This window comes from Salvelinus sp. IW2-2015, linkage group LG10, assembly GCF_002910315.2.
Source record: "Salvelinus sp. IW2-2015 linkage group LG10, ASM291031v2, whole genome shotgun sequence".
NCBI classification, from domain to species: Eukaryota; Metazoa; Chordata; class Actinopteri; order Salmoniformes; family Salmonidae; genus Salvelinus; species Salvelinus sp. IW2-2015.
This window is the reverse complement of record NC_036850.1, coordinates 18,728,137-18,747,815: the sequence shown is the minus strand read 5'-3', so window position 1 is coordinate 18,747,815 and position 19,679 is coordinate 18,728,137. Positions and strand designations below refer to the sequence as shown.

Below are 19,679 nucleotides of genomic sequence, written 5' to 3'. Positions count from 1 at the left end.
CACAAATTCAAATTCTAATTAAATTCCTTCAGGCTTTCAGGCTGATCATGTCACCGTTCAGACAGCCTACCTATACTGGAAATATAGGATTACAGGGTAAAATTATTACAAATAAAATCTACAGTAAATGTGTTATACTATTTGTGATCATTCCTTTTTAACTGGGTAATGTAAAAATATTGAATTCCAATTAAACTCCAAAGATTAAATTTCCTTTACAATTACAATTCCATTCAAATTAAACAAGTACAGTCTAATTCCAATTCCATAATTTGAAGATTTTTTAAATTTCAATGTAATTCAATGTCAATTCTCCACCATGAGTGAATTTATGAATATAATTGGAATTTCTAAATAAATTAATATTTACCCCAACCCTACTGTACAAATATTTATACTTTCCTTCTGAAGTAAAGATATTATAATTGGTTCGTGACTTTGGTTTGCACAATATTTTCCACGAGTAAAATACACAGTCCCTGGATGGGAGACCAGATGCTGCTGGAAGTGGTGTTGGAGGGCCAGTAGGAGGCACTCTTTCCTCTGGTCTAAAAAATATCCCAATGCCCCAGGGCAGTGATTGGGGACACTGCCCTGTGTAGGGTGCCGTCTTTCGGATGGGACGTTAAACGGGTGTCCTGACTCTCTGAGGTCATTAAAGATCCCATGGCACTTATCGTAAGAGTAGGGGTGTTAACCCCGGTGTCCTGGCTAAATTCCCAATCTGGCCCTCAAACCATCATGGTCACCTAATAATCCCCAGTTTATAATTGGCTCATTCATCCCCCTCCTCTCCCCTGTAACTATTCCCCAGGTCGTTGCTGCAAATGAGAACGTGTTCTCAGTCAACTTACCTGGTAAAATAACGGTAAAATAAAAAAATAAAAAATAAACACCCCGACAGCCCATTCAGTCATTTGAAAAAAAATTCTCCAGATTCTTAATTTCACTTTCAGAACATTGTAAACTTCATCCACACTTAGGTAGAAACCATGACTCACTCCGGAACTGCAATCTGGGAGGTATTCCATTGATATTCCCGTAGACAGCCATTCAATGACTGGTGAGCTCAACAACAACAAAAATCCGGATGGATTCTCCTCAGGTTTTCACCTGCCATATCAGTTATGTTATACTCACAGACATTATTGTAACAGTTTTGGAAACTTTAGAGTGTTTTCTATCCAATACTACCAATTATATGCATATCCTAGCTTCTGGGCCTGAGTAACAGGCAGTTTACTTTGGGCACCTCAGTCATCCAAACTTCCGAATACTGCCCCCTATCCCGAAGAACTTTTAAAGCCCTGTGTGACACAAAAGAGGCAGTTGGGAAGTTCTAGTATTAACAAGGTTTAGAACATTGAACAGAAGCTCAGACATAGCAACCCAGCAGCTGTAGGGCAGCTATCCCACTGAGTCTTGTGGAGTCAGAAAACAATGTTCTGTGAGTAATTCTAACCCAAGACACTCTTTTTATCAATGAGTTTCACTTTAGCTGTTGGTAATTTGTTTGTGTTTGAAGGAAAGTCTATCCACTGCTCAGCACGTAACACTTACCCACAACTCATCCCTCTTGAAAAACCGAGTAGAGTGAATTTGTTATTTTTGTCGATTGTTGCTTGAGCCGTAATGTTCATATTTACATAAATCCTTCATCTATATTATTCAGGTTCTCTGTTGTTGTATCAAATACACATTTTCTGTCTCTCTGTGTGTGTCCTCTCACCTATGCTGACAATGGTAATGTGTCTCTTTCTGTCTGTTCTCTGCACAGGTCTAACTCTATTCGTAGATTATCCGTAAACAGGTCCAACCCGGACTTTAACGTGGCCCAGTTCCAGAGACAGGACTCCCTGACTGGGATGGGACTGGGTCTGGGCCGTCTCAAACCAGAGCTTTATAAGCAGCGCTCCTTGGAAGGGGATGAGGGCGGCCGGCGGGGCGGAGGCTGTGGACGCCTACACTTCATTCTCAAGTTCGACTGTGACCTGGAGCAACTAATCGTCAAGATCCACAAGGCGCAGGATCTCCCCGCCAAGGACTTATTGGGCACCTCGGACCCCTATGTCAAGATCTACCTACTACCGGACCGGCAGACCAAGCACCAGACCAAGGTTCACCGCAAGACACTCAACCCCGTGTTCGATGAAGTATTCCTGTTCCCCGTGGAGTACGCTGAGCTGCCGACGCGCAAGCTGCACTTCAGTGTTTATGACTTTGATCGCTTCTCGCGCCACGATATCATCGGCCAGGTGGTGGTGGACAACTTCCTTGATCTGGTGGACTTCCCTGCAGAGACAAAGCTTTGCCGGGACATCCAGTATGTCTCCACGGTCAGTCAACACATCCTGTTTGATCACTTCCTGTTTCCAGCTTTTAGGGGAATGTTTGTTCTGCTTGAACCCTGTTAGATTTACGAAGATAAATGGTAAATTATAACTATAGCAGGATATTAATTTCAGATTATCCATTTTTTACAGTACTGTCCTCTGGTTGAATGCCTCATATACATTTTTTCAAGATGAGCCACAGCAAGCTGTCAGTGAGTCACTTCATCTGAAACAGAGACAATAAGCTTTATTTTCGGCTGGCGTTAAGGCGGCCCTAGTGTCAAACCTGCGTTAGTTTGCAATTTTTTCATGTAAAAACTGGAGCACAGCATTTTCCAGCCCTAACGCCGTGTTCGGCAATTTACCTGTCTTATACTAGCTCACTTGTGCTCCGATGAGAGGAGTGGAAATATTTTAGGTGTGTCCTTAAAAACATGAGTGCTCATTTCAGGCAGCACTGATAGGGGTATCTAAGACCAACCAAACGCTGGTTTGAGCAGTAACGCGGTTGGTTATGGCATGAATTTTGACAGCAGAAACGCAGCCTATCCAGCTGTGACAGACAAGAGTAACCTAATGTGCTTTTGGTGCCTGCATATACTTCGTATTTAGAAACAGAAAAAAACATTAATATATATATAGTATATACTGTATATATAGATTTGTTTCATTTTATTTGGTTAGAAACCAAGCATAGCCCCACCTCGTCTCAAACAAGGCATTTTGTAGTCCTGCCCAATGCAATTGCGAAGTAGTCAAGACTCGATAAAGGGTTTGGCTCCTGAGACCGCTTGGAAATAAATCTTCATTACTATAGCTTTATTAAAATATGAAGTTTGAGAGGAGTAAAACAGTGAGCTGACATTTCCTTTTTATCTATGCATTGTAGGCAAGTCCACATTATGTTAGCCATGCAGGTCCCGTTTGGACGTGTTTAAAAACAAAGAATCATGATGTAGGCTGTGTCAATGCCCATCATGAATAGAGAGATGAGAACCTTGGTGAATACCGGTGAACCTTGTATTCAGAAGTTATCTGTACCTGAAACAATTGCTTGTTTTCCGTTTCGTATGTTCAAAACCCAACCCCTCCCTTAGGCCTACTATAAGGCTGGTTCAAATGCCATGTCTTTTTTTCCTGGAGATTTTGCATTTATTTATTGTTGTTGTTTAAAAAAAACTGATTGCTGGTTTTTCGTTTCATTTTATTACAACCAATCTTATTAGAATGATTCACCTGCATGGTTTAATGGTTACAATGTCGTGGCGCGCCTGCAATGCAACTTCTGGAGATGTGTGAATGGGACCTGATCTGTAAGATGGTTCCGATTATGTTCATAAAACATATACTGCTCCCAAATCGGCCTAACAGTGAATGGACATTCTCCCTTTCTCTTTATATTGGATCTTTGTCCAGCTACTGTGAAAAGTTACGATGTTCCGGAAAACCCTCCATAGTCTGCATTGTTTTAATGGTACATGGCCATGGGGAGAAATGATGGTGCCTGTAAGTGTGACACAGCCTATTTAAAACAAGTTGTTATTTCATTTTGCTTAGAATTTGCTTATAATTATTTGTTTTATTTTTAGGCCTTATCAAAAATTCATTTAATCTTGCTTATTGACAAAATTTGGCATGTCCCTGCTCAGCCATAAACCTACTTTGACCACGCTGGGCCAATTGTCACCACAAGGGACAGCAGGCTCACTGACACATCTACAGAATGCAGGAAGGGGGGGAAAGATGGAGAGAGGGAGGAAAGAAAGAAAGGGAGAGAGTTAGTAGGGTCATTTTACTGATATAAGGAGCTGAGAGGCACAGTGAGACAAACAAAGATCAATGACACATGTACAAGACAAAGGCTTGGGAGAGAATTAATCATCATCACCACATAAAAAAATTCCAAGATGCAGTTGGATGTCTGTTTTGTCTTGTCCCGTCTTGTCCCGTGTAAACCTAGCCCCTATATCATTGTGAATGCTTTTGAAACCAAGCAATTTCTTAGAACAATGTGGACTGCAAATGGCTTCAAGTTAACGTGTTTAGCAAAGATAGGTCTACATTTTGTTATTTCGTTTCTGTAAGCCAAGCTATAACGGACTAACATTGGAATTGGAGTTGATTTCAAGGCAATACGTAAAATACAGTAAATACACAACTTGAAGCAACCACATATTTCACCAGGGAGCACGTTCTGATTGGCCAGTGAGCGGCCAAGCCTTTGAAGCTCCAAGTCTGTACTGTTATAAACTGTATAAAAGAAACGTTTTTGTGAAAAATTACAATAAGCCTAGGATCGTGTTGCCAGTCACATATAGTAGACTATCTATGGTAATGTGCAAGGTAATGATGGAGTATATGTTCCAGGGCTGTGCACAGAACAGACCTTTGGTGGTGCAGGTGCTCAAAGTGAAAAAAGGCCACCCCCTCTCCCCAACATAAAACTAAAAATGTACAGCAATGAACTGTCACACTCAAAGTGGCAGAAATGCGGGGGATGGGACTTTTTTCAAGATTCTTAAGTTTATGAGAAATGATCTAATTTGGATAGGCAATTCATTATATTTACAGTTACAATTGTATTTTTAATTAACCTTCATTTAACTAGGCAAGTCAGTTAAGAACAAATTCTTATTTACAATGACTTCCTAGCCTGGCCAAACCCTAACCTGGACCACGCTGGGCCAATTCTGCGCTGCCCTATGGGACTCCCAATCACAGCCACTTGTGATACAGCCAGGAATCGAACCAGGGTCTGTAGTGAAGCCTCTAGCACTGAGATGCAGTGCCTTAGACCGGTGCGCCACATGGGAGAAGAGACAAAAAAATGAATAGGAAAAGAGACAAAAAATAAAAAGTAATTTGTTTAAAAAAAACACCAAATGGGCAGGTGCCCCAGCACCCCTAGGGCTCTATCTATCTCATCTCTCAGTAGTGAAGCATTGTCTCCTTCAGGAAGGTAACTCATAATCACTTTCTCTGCATTGTTCCATCAAGTGGACCCTGGTGAAGGACACAGAGGCATTTCCATTAGTATTAGCATTAAGCACTAATCTTCCCAATTCACCTCATCTCAGCTCCTTTCCACCAGGTCCTAACCTCATTCTGCAGAGCTAAATGGGACCATGGTGATGATGCCTGAGGTCATCAGGAATGAGTGCTCATCACGGTGCCACGCAAATTAGACAACTGACAGCACTGTGTGTGTTTGTGTGATGTTAAATTCAGTGGTGGTGGTGTGTGTGTGATGTGTGTGTGTGTGTGTGTGTGTGTGTGTGTGTGTGTGTGTGTGTGTGTGTGTGTGTGTGTGTGTGTGTGTGTGTGTGTGTGTGTGTGTGTGTGTGTGTGTGTGTGTGTGTGTGTGTGTGTGAGTGAGTGTAAAATACACTACCATTAAAAGCAGCCAGGCATATGTGGGAACTCCTTCAAGACTGTTGGAAATGCATTCCAGGTTAAGCTGGTTGAGAGAGTGTGCAAAGCTGTCATTAAGTGAAAGGGTGGCTACTTGAAGAATCTCAAATAAAAATATATTTTGATTTGTTTAACACTTTTTGTTACTATGTGATCCATATGTGTTATTTCATAATATTTATGTATTCACTATTATTCTACAATGCAGAAAAGAGTAAAAATAAAGAAAAACCCTGGAATGAGTAGGTGTATCCAAACTTTGGAATGGTACTGTGTGTCTGTCAAATCTTGGGGCTGGCACAATTACAATGCTTGTTATAACCTTGTAACCGACAGTTTATGGATGAAAGACCGTCATGAAAAGAAATAAACTGTCAATAATCGTTTAAGAATAATTTTACGGGACAGGACGGCCGGGCGGTTTGTGCGGTTGGATATCAATATCTGCTGTTAACATGGACTCTACAACGTGAAGAAAGATTGTTGCTCCTTGCTGAAACAAGCAAGGTGTTGTAGCAGACAATCGCAGGTAGGCCCTGTCTTTATGCAATTGATTGCATTGATTGACAAGCGCCTTTCTCAGTGTGTGAGAGTGAGCTACAGTAGCTGTGATGTGTCCATTGATCCTGTCGTGGTTTTTCATGTCATATGGAACTGCAGTTATCAGAGCTCTGCCCTCCCATTGATTTATATAAAATACGATTCATATTATTACCAGGGAGGTCAGTGCTGAATCAATGAGGCGTAGCTGATGAAGAGAACACCCTCACACACACTGATATATGATGACATTTGTCACAGATGATTTAACACCCACTCAGAGCATTCCTGTACGCACAGGTTTGCGATACAGTCACAGAGCAAGGACAGCATGCAAATGTTGAGTTATGAATAATTCATGAGCTGGTTATTCTGTCCTCTGTGTTGGGGTGCATGTGATTCTGTACCTTTAATAGTGATACAAGTCTTTGTAGTTTGTCTGAACAGCAACCATTTTGACTTTCATGAGTTTGGAACCCAGGTGACCTGACTCTAGGTGACTCATTATTCCTTCAGGATGACTGTGTTAGAGCCCTGTGCCCTGTTGCCTGGAGAATAATAGGTATAGGTAATGACCTGTCCTTCCCTTCAACCCATATCAATGGAACTTAAAGGCACATAGACCAGGGGTGGTCAATCCTACTCTGGCCCTGGCTGTAGACTTTTGTTCCAGCCAATGTGGCTGGTTGCATAGTGTAAGTCAGGGCTGGCCAGCCCTACTCCTGCGAAGCTACATAGAGGGTGTGCAGACTTTTCCAGCACTGATTCAACCAATGCCCTGCTGATTGGTATAATCCTGTGTTAGTGCTGGGCTACATTCAAATAGGGATTTTTTTTATTGAGGCCCTTGGATTTTGGATGTAAAGGTTGGGCTTCAGAGTGTACTCAGTGGTAATTATCTGAATGCAGTCCCTCTGCTGCATTGTTAAAACCTGTCTGGATTCCCCTTCCCGGATCCGGGATATTTGTCATCAGAAACGCTGACTAGCATAGCCTAGCCTAGCGCGAACGGTATATAATAAAATATAATTTCATGAAATCACAAGTGCAATATTGCAAAACACACCTTAGCCTTTTGTTAATCCATCTGTCGTCTCAGATTTTGAAATTATGCTTTACAGCGCAAGCAATACTTGCATTTGTGTAAATTTAACAATAAGAACACCTAGCGTCAGGTAACTTGGTCACGAAAATCAGAAAAGCAATCAAATTAATCGTTTACCTTTGATGATCTTTGGATGGTTTCACTCACGGGACTCCCAGTTAGACAGCAAATGTTCCTTTTGTTCCATAAAGATATTTTTTATATCCAAATACCTCCGTTTGTTTGGTGCGTTATGCCCAGGAATCCACCGGAAAGAGCGTTTGCGACAACGCCGGAAAAAAATCCAAATTATATCCATAATGTCCACAGAAACATGTCAAACGTTGTTTATAATCCATCTTCAGGGTGTTTTTCAAATATCTATTCGATAATATATCAACCGGGACAGTTGGCTTTTCACTAGGACCGAGAGAAACAATGGCTGCCTTTCACTTTTGCGCAAAAATCACTCGGAGAGCCCCCACCTATCCACTTACGCAATGTGGTCGTTCACGCTCATCCTTCAAAATAAAAGCCTGAAACTATGTCTAAAGGCTGTTGACACCTTAGGGAAGACATAGAAAAAGAAGTCTGGTTGATATCCCTTTATATGGGCAATAGGGATGCGATGGGAACAGAGAGGTCTCAAGAACAGGGCCACTTCCTGGTTGGATTTTCCTCAGGTTTTTGCCTGCAATATCAGTTCTGTTTAACTCACAGACAACATTTTTACAGTTTTGGAAACTTCAGAGTGTTTTCTATCCTAATAGAATATGCATATTCTAGTTTCGGGGCTGAGAAATAGGCAGTTTCAAATGGGTACGCCTTTTTAGCCAAAAGCGAAAACTGCGCCCCCTAGTCTTAAGAAGTTTTAACATCAGCCGTCCTCTCCTCTCCCCTCTCCTACTCTGCTCTCTCTCTTCACTGCTCTCCTCTCCTCTCCCCTCTCCTACACTGTCCTCTCTCTTCACTGCTCTCCTCTCCCCTCTCCTACTCTGCTCTCTCTCTTCACTGCTCTACTCTCCTCTGCCCTCTCCTCTCCTCCTCTCTCTCTCTTCACTGCTCTACTTTCCTCTCCCCTCTCTCTTCACTGCTCTACTTTCCTCTCCTCCTCTGCTCTCTCTCTTCAGTGCTCTATTTTCCTCTCCCCTCTCCTCCTCTGCTCTCTCTCTCTTCACTGCTCTGTTCTCCTCTCCCCTCTCCTCCTCTGCTTTCTCTTCACTGCTCTACTCTCCTATTACCTCCTCTGCCATTTATTATTCTCACATAATTGGTTGTCTAACATATTGACCACATGTGCGTGTGTGTCTGACTGTCTCAGTGTGGTTTAATTGGATGCTCTGTGACAACTGAACCCTACCTCCATCCCCTCACCTCCTCTTCCCCCTCTCTCTCACCTCCCTCCTCCCCTCAGCTCTGCCTCCTCTCTCTCACCTCCCTCTTCACCTCAGCTCTGCCTCCTCCGCCTCCACCTCACCTGTCTGGTAATCAGGCAATCGGTTCTCTCTCTCTCTGGGTGATGACAGTGAGATGCCGCTGTACCCACCATCTCTGATGAGCTCTAATATAATCTGCATGCTAATGTTAGACTAATTCATAATATGAATACACTCTAAGAAAAAAACAGTTCTACCTGGAACCAAACATTTTTTTACTAGGAGTGTACAGTGGGACACAATGAGGGTGGTAGTAGGCTGGGCAGAGAAATAAAAGTATATAGTGGAGGGCAGACTCAGTGTAGGTAGTAATTAATAAATCGCCACTCATATTGGGTCTTTGATAAGTTTAATTAGACTTTCAAATGTCTTTGCCACTTTGATCCAGCCGTTATTTAGGAAGATGACCTAAATAATGTGCCAGTGAGGGGTTGTCTGGTAACATGGCTCATTAGCTCTGAGTGTATCTATATTTGGGAAAGACAAAAATATCAGTCTCAAGCCCATGGTATTTCATTTAACCGCAGGCATTTGGATGTGTGTGTGTGTGTGTGTGTGTGTGTGTGTGTGTGTGAGTGTGCATGCATATGACACGTGCTTCTGTGGATGTTTATGTTTGCATACACATAGCAGGATGGAGGGCTTCATTTCAGAGGGGAGTGACCTACATCTCGGCTGTTAGTGAGAGGGAGGCAGCTTTGACAGGTTGACACAGAGATGGTGATGGCATCCATTAATTACTAGAGCCTGTCTAGGGCTGGACCGGGCCTCCCACTAAGTCTGGAGCCCCAGCAACAACAGAGAACAGCCCTAACCAAGACCATGAAATCATACATCCCTCATGACTAAGACCAGGAGTTTACCTGACCATGTAACCTGACCAGGAAATACTCTGGGCCTAATTATAGCCTGTAAGTTATACATTTATAGTTTTTGCTCTTTATATTTTATTTTCACAATGATATTACAATTGGATTGCAATAGGCTTGTTTGTGTTGAGCTGCCTGTGGTTAGCAGTCCTTACCCTGAGGGCACATGAAGCTCTCTGGAACATTTCAAAACCCAATCCAAACCACACAAGATCTGTCTAAGATGCTCTGTCAGAACAGTTCACAGACCCAGCCCAGTGAAATGACTTTCATAAGCAAGCATTTGGCCCCAAACACAACAATTTACTGCAAATGACAACCCGCTCATACAGAGTGTAGCTACAGTATATGATGTACATGTTAACCGCTCACTGTGTACTGTGACATGAATACACATGCATATCGGAGGAGCTTGTTAGGGTCTTGAAGGTAAAACTGTTGTGGATGATGAGGGGGCTTGAACCAGAGATCCTCCAGTTATAAGTAACGCATTACCTCCAAAGCTATCATCTAGCCAGTCAGAGTCTGGACCCAGTGAAGAAGGTCAGAGCACACATATATTAGCATAGATCAGAAGAAACAAAGAAACCTGACAGGACTACTCTCTAGTGTCTATAACACTCGGTGTCCACCCAATATCTTCCCTCTCTCTGAACCACTACTCAAGGGGAAAAGAGAAAGAACAAAAAACAGAGTGAGATGAAGGGTGAGACAGTATGAAACAACACCGCTGAAGTGTTACTGAGAAAGAGGGAGGAGTGTGTCTCATAGTGCTGACAGGATCATGCATCTCTCCCTTCTTTCACAACCCGAGGCAATCAGATCCACATCTCCTCACATAGCTGACAGAATCACACACCTCACTGACCAGCTGTATCGGTGCTCGGTATGATGGGGAAGATATACATGGGGACGGAATGTTATTCTTCACAACATTCCAGTTGCTCTGAAATCTCACAGTTATTGTAAGATGACAACACGCCTCGAATACTTTGGAAATGTAGCAGGTTCCCTGAAATGGCATAGTTATTATTATGGAGTTTTAGTTTTCACAACATATCAGTTTTTCTGAAATGGAACAGTTATTGTAATATAACAACTTGCCTCGAATTACAAAATATCTCCTCATCCCTTTCATCATTAGCTAGACACAGGCAGAAACCTGACAAAACAGTTGTATTGTTCAGTGTTATCACAGCCTTTCGGATCTGTTGTAAGCTGCTGTTATGTTTGGCGTGTTAACTTTGAATATGTGTAGACAGAGTGCGTGTTACTACTGCAGTCCGAGACCACTGCACACCATACATAGACGAAGTCGACGACAGTCACAGCTCCCAAAATAGGAGAGCAGTGACGTTGTTCAATTTATTTATTTATAAAAATATAAAAAAATCACCTTTATTTAACCAGGTAGGCCAGTTGAGAACAAGTTCTCATTTACAACTGCGACCTGGCCAAGATAAAGCAAAGCAGTGCGGCAAAACAACAACAGAGTTACACATAAACAAACGTACAGTCAATAACACAATAGAAAAATCTATGTACAGCGTGTGCAAATGTAGAAGAGTAGGGAGGTAAGGCAATAAATAAGCCATAGAGGCAAAACAATTACAATTTAGCATTAACACTGGAATGACAGATGTGCAGATGATAATGTGCAAGTGGAAAATAGAGATACTGGGGTGCAAGTAACAATATGGGAATGAAGTTGGGTGGGCTATATACAGATTGGCTGTGTACAAGTACAGTGATCGGTGAGCTGCTCTGACAGCTGATGCTTAAAGTTAGAGAGGGAGATATGAGTCTCCAGCTTCAGTGATTTTTGCAATTCTTCCCAGTCATTGGCAGCAGAGAACTGGAAGGAAAGGCGGCCAAAGGAAGTGCTGGCTTTTGGGGTGACCAGTGAAATATACCTGCTGGAGCGCGTGCTACAGGTGGGTGTTGCTATGGTGACCAGTGAGCTGAGATAAGGCGGGGCTTAACCTAGCATAGACTTATAGATGACCTGGAGCCAGTGGGTTTGACCTGTTATTTGTGTTGTTGTAGATGAGTGGTCACCTTAACTCTCAGATTAAGTTGGGGTAGCGTGCTGTATCTGTCTGCCGGACAACCAATCAGAGGGAAGGATTCCTGATGGAAGAGGGTAGGAGGGAGATTCAGGGATACAAATACAACACAAATACAATAAGCCCGTCCTCCTATAGCTCCTCCCACCATCCTCTATTTTAGTCTTTAGCACCATCTCTCTTCCTTATTCCCTCCTTCAGGTTCTCTACAATCCTTTGGGGGATGTCTAAACCAAGTATGGCTTCTGTTGTTTGCCAATGCATACACACGCATATTTTTACATTTTAGTCATTGAGCAGACACTTATCCAGAGCGACTAACAAGAGCAATTAGGGTTAAGAGACAGATTTTTCACCTCGTCGGCTCAGGGATTCGAACCAGAGACCTTTCGGTTATTGGCCGAAAGCTCTTAACCGCTAGGCTACCTGCCGTCCAGCACATACATACACGCACGCGCACAGGCAGGAGCACACACACACACACACACACACACACACACACACACAAACACGCACACGCACACACACACACGAACGCATACACAAAACCAATATCAGTTGAAGTATAACTGATTGTTTGGCCCGGGGGAGAACAGCTCTGCTAGTCATAGAGGGGTGTTTGCTTATCTGTGTGAAGGGCCTATACAATTCAACGGAAGTGCAGCTGTATTCCGCGTCTGTGCTGAGGCCATGGCCATAGAAGAATCCTTGTAAATGTAATTTTGCTGTACTGAAACAAAGAGGTATGACTGCACAACTGTAGGACTAATTTAGCTTCTCCTAGGCAGAGTAGTAGCTTCTGTAAGTAGATTGTGTTACCTGAAACCATGGCGTTAGCAGTAAATGCTCTCTACGAGGCTGTACTTTAGCTGGGATGTGTAAAGCTAGTGAGATTTGGGGTTGTGAGGCGACGTGATGACCAGAGACTCAGAGGAGCACAGTCGTCACCTTCTCCTACACCCGCTGTTGCCTCCTACACCTACTGTCACCCCCCCCCCCCCCCCCCACCCCTCCCGCTCTCTTAAAATGCTATTTCCTGCTGGCGAAGGCCCTTCAGGGGGTCCCTGGATGCCTGGGACACGGATCTAACCCTTCCCATCCTGCTTGCACCCCAGAGCAACTCGATAGGAAGACGATTAGGGAGAGGTGTGTAAATGTCACAGGACGTAGGGACCTCATCACGGAACACCGCAGGGGGTTCTAGGAGAAAACAAACGCCCCCCCCTCGGGCATGGTAGACGGCAGAGAGAGACCAGCAGAACGCCCTGCTATTAACAGTCTGAGGGGCATTCTGTTTGTGTTCGCTAATCTAGTTTGGGAAGGAGAAAGTAACTATAACTGAGCCACACGGTCCCGTGTGGCTCAGTTGGTAGAGCATGGCGCTTGCAACGCCAGGGTTGTGGGTTCATTCCCCACGGGGGGACCAGGATGAATATGTATGAACTTTCCAATTTGTAAGTCGCTCTGGATAAGAGCGTCTGCTAAATGACTTAAATGTAATGTAAATGTATAAAAAAAAAAATGCACGGCTGCATACGCATCAATATGCCTTAGGAATGTCTAGAGGTATTCATTAGTAGGACTACAGTACAGTAGCAAAACATTTTGTGTAAGTTTGGTAACGTTTTTATGAAACCTTTCATTGGGTTAATCAATTAAAATCTTGCATAGAAAGTTATTGCTCTCCCATTAAAATGTTCCAGTGGAATTCTCAGTGTGTCAGAGGAGATCTCACTACCTCTACGGAGTTATTTCAGAACAGGGTGATATTTGAGCTGTTGCTTTTTACAGCCGAACAGAAGTCTTGTCACTATCATCATAAGGAGTGGACCAAAATGCAGCGTGGTATGTTTCCATCCTTTTGATTAGGAAGAGAAAACTCAAATAACAAAAACAATAAAGCGAACAAACGAAACGTGAAGCTCAGCGTAGTGCTCACAGGCAACTATACCTAGACAAGATCCCACAAAGCACAAAGGGTAAATGGCTGCCTAAATATGATCCCCAATCAGAGACAACGATAAACAGCTGCCTCTGATTGGGAATCATACCAGGCCAACATAGATATATAATTACCTAGATGACCCACCCTAGTCACACCCCGACCTAACCAACATAGAGAATAACAGGCTCTCTATGGTCAGGGCGTTACAAGTCTTCTCTCTCGTGTAGCATCAATGTTTATTATTGGAAATATGAGAGGGAGTTTTCCAGACCAATGACTGGGAAGGGTTTCAGATAAATCTAGCCTGACACCTTTGCTACAGCACCGTTACCTGTGATTGAGATTGTGATGATACTTATGAGGACATGTCAGTGATGATTTCTCCTATAAATTAGCAACATATTAGTTATAAAGAGAGTGAGGGAATTTGCCATTGTTAATCTCATAAGAAAAAGCTCTGCCTACCCTTCAGCGAAACCAACTAGAGAGTTGCCATGATAGGATTTTGGTCAACATGTTGGCTCAAGTCCTTGTAAAATCCCACGGCAATGGTTTGAGCTTGATATGGTCAGAGCTTGTTGTGATAGTGTTCTATTCCATCCTTATTCTAATGATATTGGGGTAAGAACAATAAGGATCTTGTCCTTGACCGATCCGGACCGTATATTGATTATTTTGAGATTATTTATTTAGTGGTTGATATAGTGGTGTTGTGTTTCCACCCTGCAGGATACAGTGGTTGATATTGTTGTGTTGTGTTTCCACCCTGCAGGATACAGTGGTTGATATTGTTATGTTGTGCTTCCACCCTGCAGGATACAGTGGTTGATAGTATTGTGTTTCCACCCTGGACACAGTGGTTGATATTGTGGTGTTAGGTTGTGTTTCCACCCTGCAGGATGTGGTTGATATTGTGGTGTTTCCACCCTGCAGGATAATGTGGACCTGGGAGACCTGATGTTCTCTCTGTGCTACCTGCCCACTGCCGGCAGACTGACCATCACCATGATCAAGGCCAGGAACCTTAAGGCCATGGACATCACTGGGGCATCAGGTAGAAGTCAACACTACCACAAAAATACATCATATCTCACTGTGGATTTCTATTCAGCACATTACTATAACACTGTGTGTTTCTATTTAATACTACCTAACATCAACATATGCCGTATACAACAAAAATAGTACAGTAGACTCTGTCTCAGTCTCAATGTCTCAGTCTCAATGTCTCAGTCTCAATGTCTGAATGTCTCAGTCTCAATGTCTCAGTCTCAATGTTTCAGTCTCAATGTCTCAGTTTGTAACTCTCTATGTCTCTATCTCTCTAGACCCGTATGTGAAGGTCTCTCTAATGTGTGACGGTCGGAGATTAAAGAAGAGGAAGACCTCCACTAAGAGGAACACTCTGAACCCTGTCTACAATGAAGCCATAGTCTTTGATGTCCCCCCAGAGAACATTGACCAGATCGGCCTTATGATCGCCGTCATGGACTACGACCGGTGAGTAAATTTAACTCAGAGATCCAGTAGTTTTTAACTCAGTGACTCGGTAGCTTTTAACTCAGTGACTCAGTAGATTTTGAAAGTGCTAGCTACTGCCCTCATTTAACACCATTTTAACTATGCTAGTACTTCCTGGTTTGGGGGCTTATCTAAATTTATGAAGGGGAAGCTCCAGGTATCCCAGAATAAGCTGATCAGGGTGGTATTGAAGGTGAGTCCACGTACTCACATAGGCAGGAGCTGCTTTCAGGAACTAAACTGGCTGCCTGTTGAGGCTAGGGTGTCCCAGATTAGACTAGGTTTGGTTTACAGGAGTATTTATGGTCCTGCGCCCAGATATCTAAGTGATTGATTTCCTCGTGTTAGGGATGCACACAATCACAGCACCAGATCAGGTGTTGCTGATGTGTGCTTATACAGGTTCAGGAGTAATGCTGGGAAAGATACTTTCTTATGTACTGGAGCCTCAGAATGGAATGAGTTGCCTCTGCTCATAAAAACAACTTCCTTCATGGGAAGCTTTAAAAATAAAGTAAACATATGTTTGATGTCTTCTGTGCCCATATGAATAACTGCTATGATGTAACTGGAATGATGAGATAGATGTTCTTCTTCTCTGTTTTTGTTTTATTATTTCACTGCCATACTGTGTTCGGTCTTGTCTAGCCATCTTGTCTCAAGAGGACCACAATGGAAATAAGTCCCAGACTTTATTGTGTGTTATCCTCAATGATTTTATTCATGTACACGTATGGCTTTTTCAAGTTTTATGTGTGCTTGTTTTTTTTAAATGGTCGAATTAATAAATTAAACTAAAAGCTAAACTCAATGACTCAGTAGCTTTTAACTCAGTGACAGTAGTTTTTAAATTGTGGTTCTTATGCAGTATATACCCTTGTGCTACTTGTCAGTCTCAGAATTGATGCATGGCATATAGAAGGTTAAAAAGCTTTCAATGCAGATGGGAGTGAATTAGAGAAGGTTACATTACCCCGGAGCCTCCTATCTTGTGGGTAGCAGTCCAACATCTCCACGTCTTTATCTTCCTTCTATTCTTTCTCTTATCAATTCTCATCTTAGTACCGCTATGTTTTTCTACCATGGCAAATGTATCATCATTACTGTGAAGGCAGACATATTCACATGATCACCTAGCTTTGAATGACTGTTCTGTCACACCATTATTGAAAAGATTCTCTCTTTCTGTCACATCATTTAGTTCTGTCACACCATTCATACAGACACAATATGAATGTTCTTTCCTGAGATTTCACATCCCATCATACATTTTGGTTGATGCCCTATTTTTCGCTGAATTCACACATTTTCAATGAGTCATGTGATTCACTTTTAGATCCACACAGGGTTACTGTAATGTTACTTTAATGTTCTGTCTAAAGTTAGGAATAAACGTGTATGTTTATCTTACTACCCAAATAAACATTACGTTTAGGTAGAGACAGTACTCCTTCATCTCCAGTCCAAAGGCAGGAGTAATGAAGGCCTCTGTGTGTTTCCCTATCCAGTGTAGGCCATAATGAGGTCATCGGGGTGTGTAAAGTGGGCAMCGATGCAGAGCACCTGGGCCGAGACCACTGGAGCGAAATGCTGTCGTACCCACGAAAACCCATCGCCCACTGGCACCCGCTCATAGAGGTAAAGCCGTGTTCGTTTGTGTGTGTGTGTGTGTGTGTGTGTGTGATGTGTTGTGTGTGTTGTGTGTGTGTGTGTGTGTGTGTGTGTGTGTGTGTGGTGTGTGTGTGTGTGTGTGTGTGTGTGTGTGTGTGTGTGTGTGTGTGTGTGTGTGTGGTGTGTTTTGTGTGGGTTGCCCACATATGTGTCTTGTTTCCAAGTGCAACATTTTCAAGGTTTGTCTCAGCCTAAATAGGTTTTTATTGCATACTGTCAAAATGACTCAAATACCCGGCATCTTTGAGCTGACTAGTTTGACCTATGTCTGGTGGTTTTAGACTTCAGACGGTAGAGTGTCGTTACCTGCCACAGAAACTCATTCATCAGAATTACCCTCCTCTTTTCTAAGGCCTCATTCTTCTCAATAATCAATACCCTAAGAGGCTCTCAACCTCTCTACCTCCAAGCACAAAAAATACTCCATTGCTAAAAACAGCTGAGAATGCCAAGGCTTTCAGCGAGTAGGTGTACCTTGATGGCAGCCAGAAGCATGGCAGCAACTATACTGATTCTTCTGGAGAGGAATCAAGGCCTTTCTACATTTTATGTTTACATTGCATTGTATAAGATGTTGCTATGTACAAGGTAGCTGAACAACGGTATACATACAATAGCTGACATGAATTGGAAATATAGAATAATACATCTATTATTATGGCGGCTAAATTGAGTGGAGAGGAGTGTTGAGGAGTTGAAGGAGAGAGTGTGTGACCTGTGCACTCAGCCTTGCGTAATGGCTTTATTGTGTTGGCATCAAAGGAGACTGTCTTCCTTTTAGAACACAGCTGAGTGAACCACCAATGTTTAGAGAGGGAGCGAGGGAGAGAAAGAGAGAGTGAGACAGACAGATAGGGAGAGACACTGTAGATTAAGTGAAAGAGACAGTACGAGAGCAAGAAAAGAGGTAGAGAGACAGACAGAGCAGGATTTGAGAAAAGGAACAATTAAGCGGACTATTCTGTTTGCTTCAGGGTTACTTACTTAGTTAGTTACATTATGTGACTATACTTTGAAATCCTAATTTGAGCCCCCAGGAAAGCACATCTATTATTTAGCAGTCTGCCTCACCAGCCATTTGAATCAATGTTGTTCTGCCTTCACAAGGCCCTCCCCCAAAAATCACATATTCAAAACACACCCGGGATGCGAAAGGACTTCAAACGCAGCTTTGTTTGTGTGTGTTTGTTTGCTCTGTAACCCATCACTCTCTCCCTCACTCGCTTTCTGTAATGGCTTCTGTCTTTTTGCTTTTAAGCCAGCAAACAAAACAATTACTGTCAAGAAGAACTGAACCTTTCACTGGAAAATACATCTGACTTTGATGAGATGAAAAGAGAGGAAGACGTTTTTCTGCTTGCTTAACTAACCGATTCTGAGCGGCTAGATTTCTGCAAGCAAAAGAAGAGAATCAATCAAGTGCTTTCATGTTGAAGTGCTGGGAGTTTGAGAGAATCTTTGTTTTCACTACGGGTGTTTTAGAGAGTAGTTCTGTTTGGCAGTCCTCTAAGGAGGATTCAGAGGCAATAAAGATAATTTCCAAAACATATTTTAGTTTGGCACAGCTTGTTGCTTATCACCTACAATTAGTGAGAGAGTCTTGCATTAGTGAGCTCTTATTAATGTCTTTAGGTCACAATTGCTGCTATTACGCTTTAACTACAGTGCAGTGAACGTCACTTTCTAACAGAACTCACAATCTAATTGGTTTATTGAAGTAGCAGATTTGGTCAATACACTGACCCGAAGTGATCTGTTATCTTCATCTCCTCTACAGAATGACTACTAATCTACATGTACACAGCTATCTTTATTGGAGCTTTATCTCTCTTTCGTCTCTCTCTCTCTCTCTCCCACAGTACCAAGGCACCACAGGTGGGAGCCAGGCAGGGTCCTGTAATTCCCTGAAGACTCCTCCGTCTCCATAAGCTTAACCGTCTGGTTCCTCCCGGAATACGACCACAAGGAGAAGAGTCAGGCAGCCCAGCCCAACCGTAGGAGTACCGTCCTGCTGAGTGGTCGACATACTGTTATACGTCACGACCGTGTGCGGTCGATCTCCTGGTTATCAGAGACCAATTATTGTCTGCTCTGCGTCTCTGGGACAGGACGTTTGCATGGGGAGTTGGATTGATTCAGTTGCATGTTGAGTGACCACATAATATGGTTGTTTTCTTTTTATTCAGTTCCAAAAAGAAAATCGATGACAAAAACAACCAGGAAGTTTTAACAGTTTGGTCTAAGCCTGAGTTTGAAGTAACCGTTTTTTACATTAGTCTTGCTCTACCTGTTTTTAATGGGGTGTGTCTGTATTGCACACTGTACTTAAAAACAACCAGTCGAACTGACATACATATTTCATTTGGAAACGGTGCATGAGGTCATGGTTTTTGGTGGAATATCTTCTCCTCAATTTCTTTCGGTTTCTGTTCTTGGAATAGATTGTTGTGTCGGATGATCACATGACATGTGCAGTGGCAATTAATTTCTTAGACTTAGTACCTGTACGTAAAAATGTCCTTTCAATTGTTATCAATAAATATTTATTAATAAATACACAGCTGGGTGTTCAATGTTAATACTCGTCACCTGTTGCTATGGCAACTACAGATTGTCTTGAGGCAATAAAAGGCAAGTGTAAAACCACATGGTAATGAAAACCAACATGCCTAATCTGATCATGTAAATTAATACAATTATTATGTGTAATTGGGGGACTGTGATTCTATTACAGTTTTTAACAATCACTTTGGCACTAATTTCAGAACCTTGTGGTCATTTTTGAAAACTCTAGACACAAAAC

At 42.5% G+C, this 19,679-nt stretch overlaps 1 protein-coding gene across 1 annotated transcript in view; it reads left to right on the top strand.

Moving 5' to 3' along the window:
• Positions 1 to 19,461, top strand: part of LOC111969459 (synaptotagmin-9-like) — a 50,200-nt gene extending 30,739 nt beyond the window's left edge. The window contains exons 3-7 of the mRNA XM_023995622.2: positions 1,778 to 2,336; positions 14,618 to 14,738; positions 15,013 to 15,184; positions 16,714 to 16,843; positions 18,736 to 19,461. Of these exons, the coding sequence (XP_023851390.1) occupies positions 1,778 to 2,336; positions 14,618 to 14,738; positions 15,013 to 15,184; positions 16,714 to 16,843; positions 18,736 to 18,804 (1,051 nt within the window). The 3' untranslated portion in view covers positions 18,805 to 19,461. The remainder of the gene's footprint in view (positions 1 to 1,777; positions 2,337 to 14,617; positions 14,739 to 15,012; positions 15,185 to 16,713; positions 16,844 to 18,735) is intronic.
• The last annotated feature ends 218 nt before the right edge of the window (positions 19,462 to 19,679 follow it).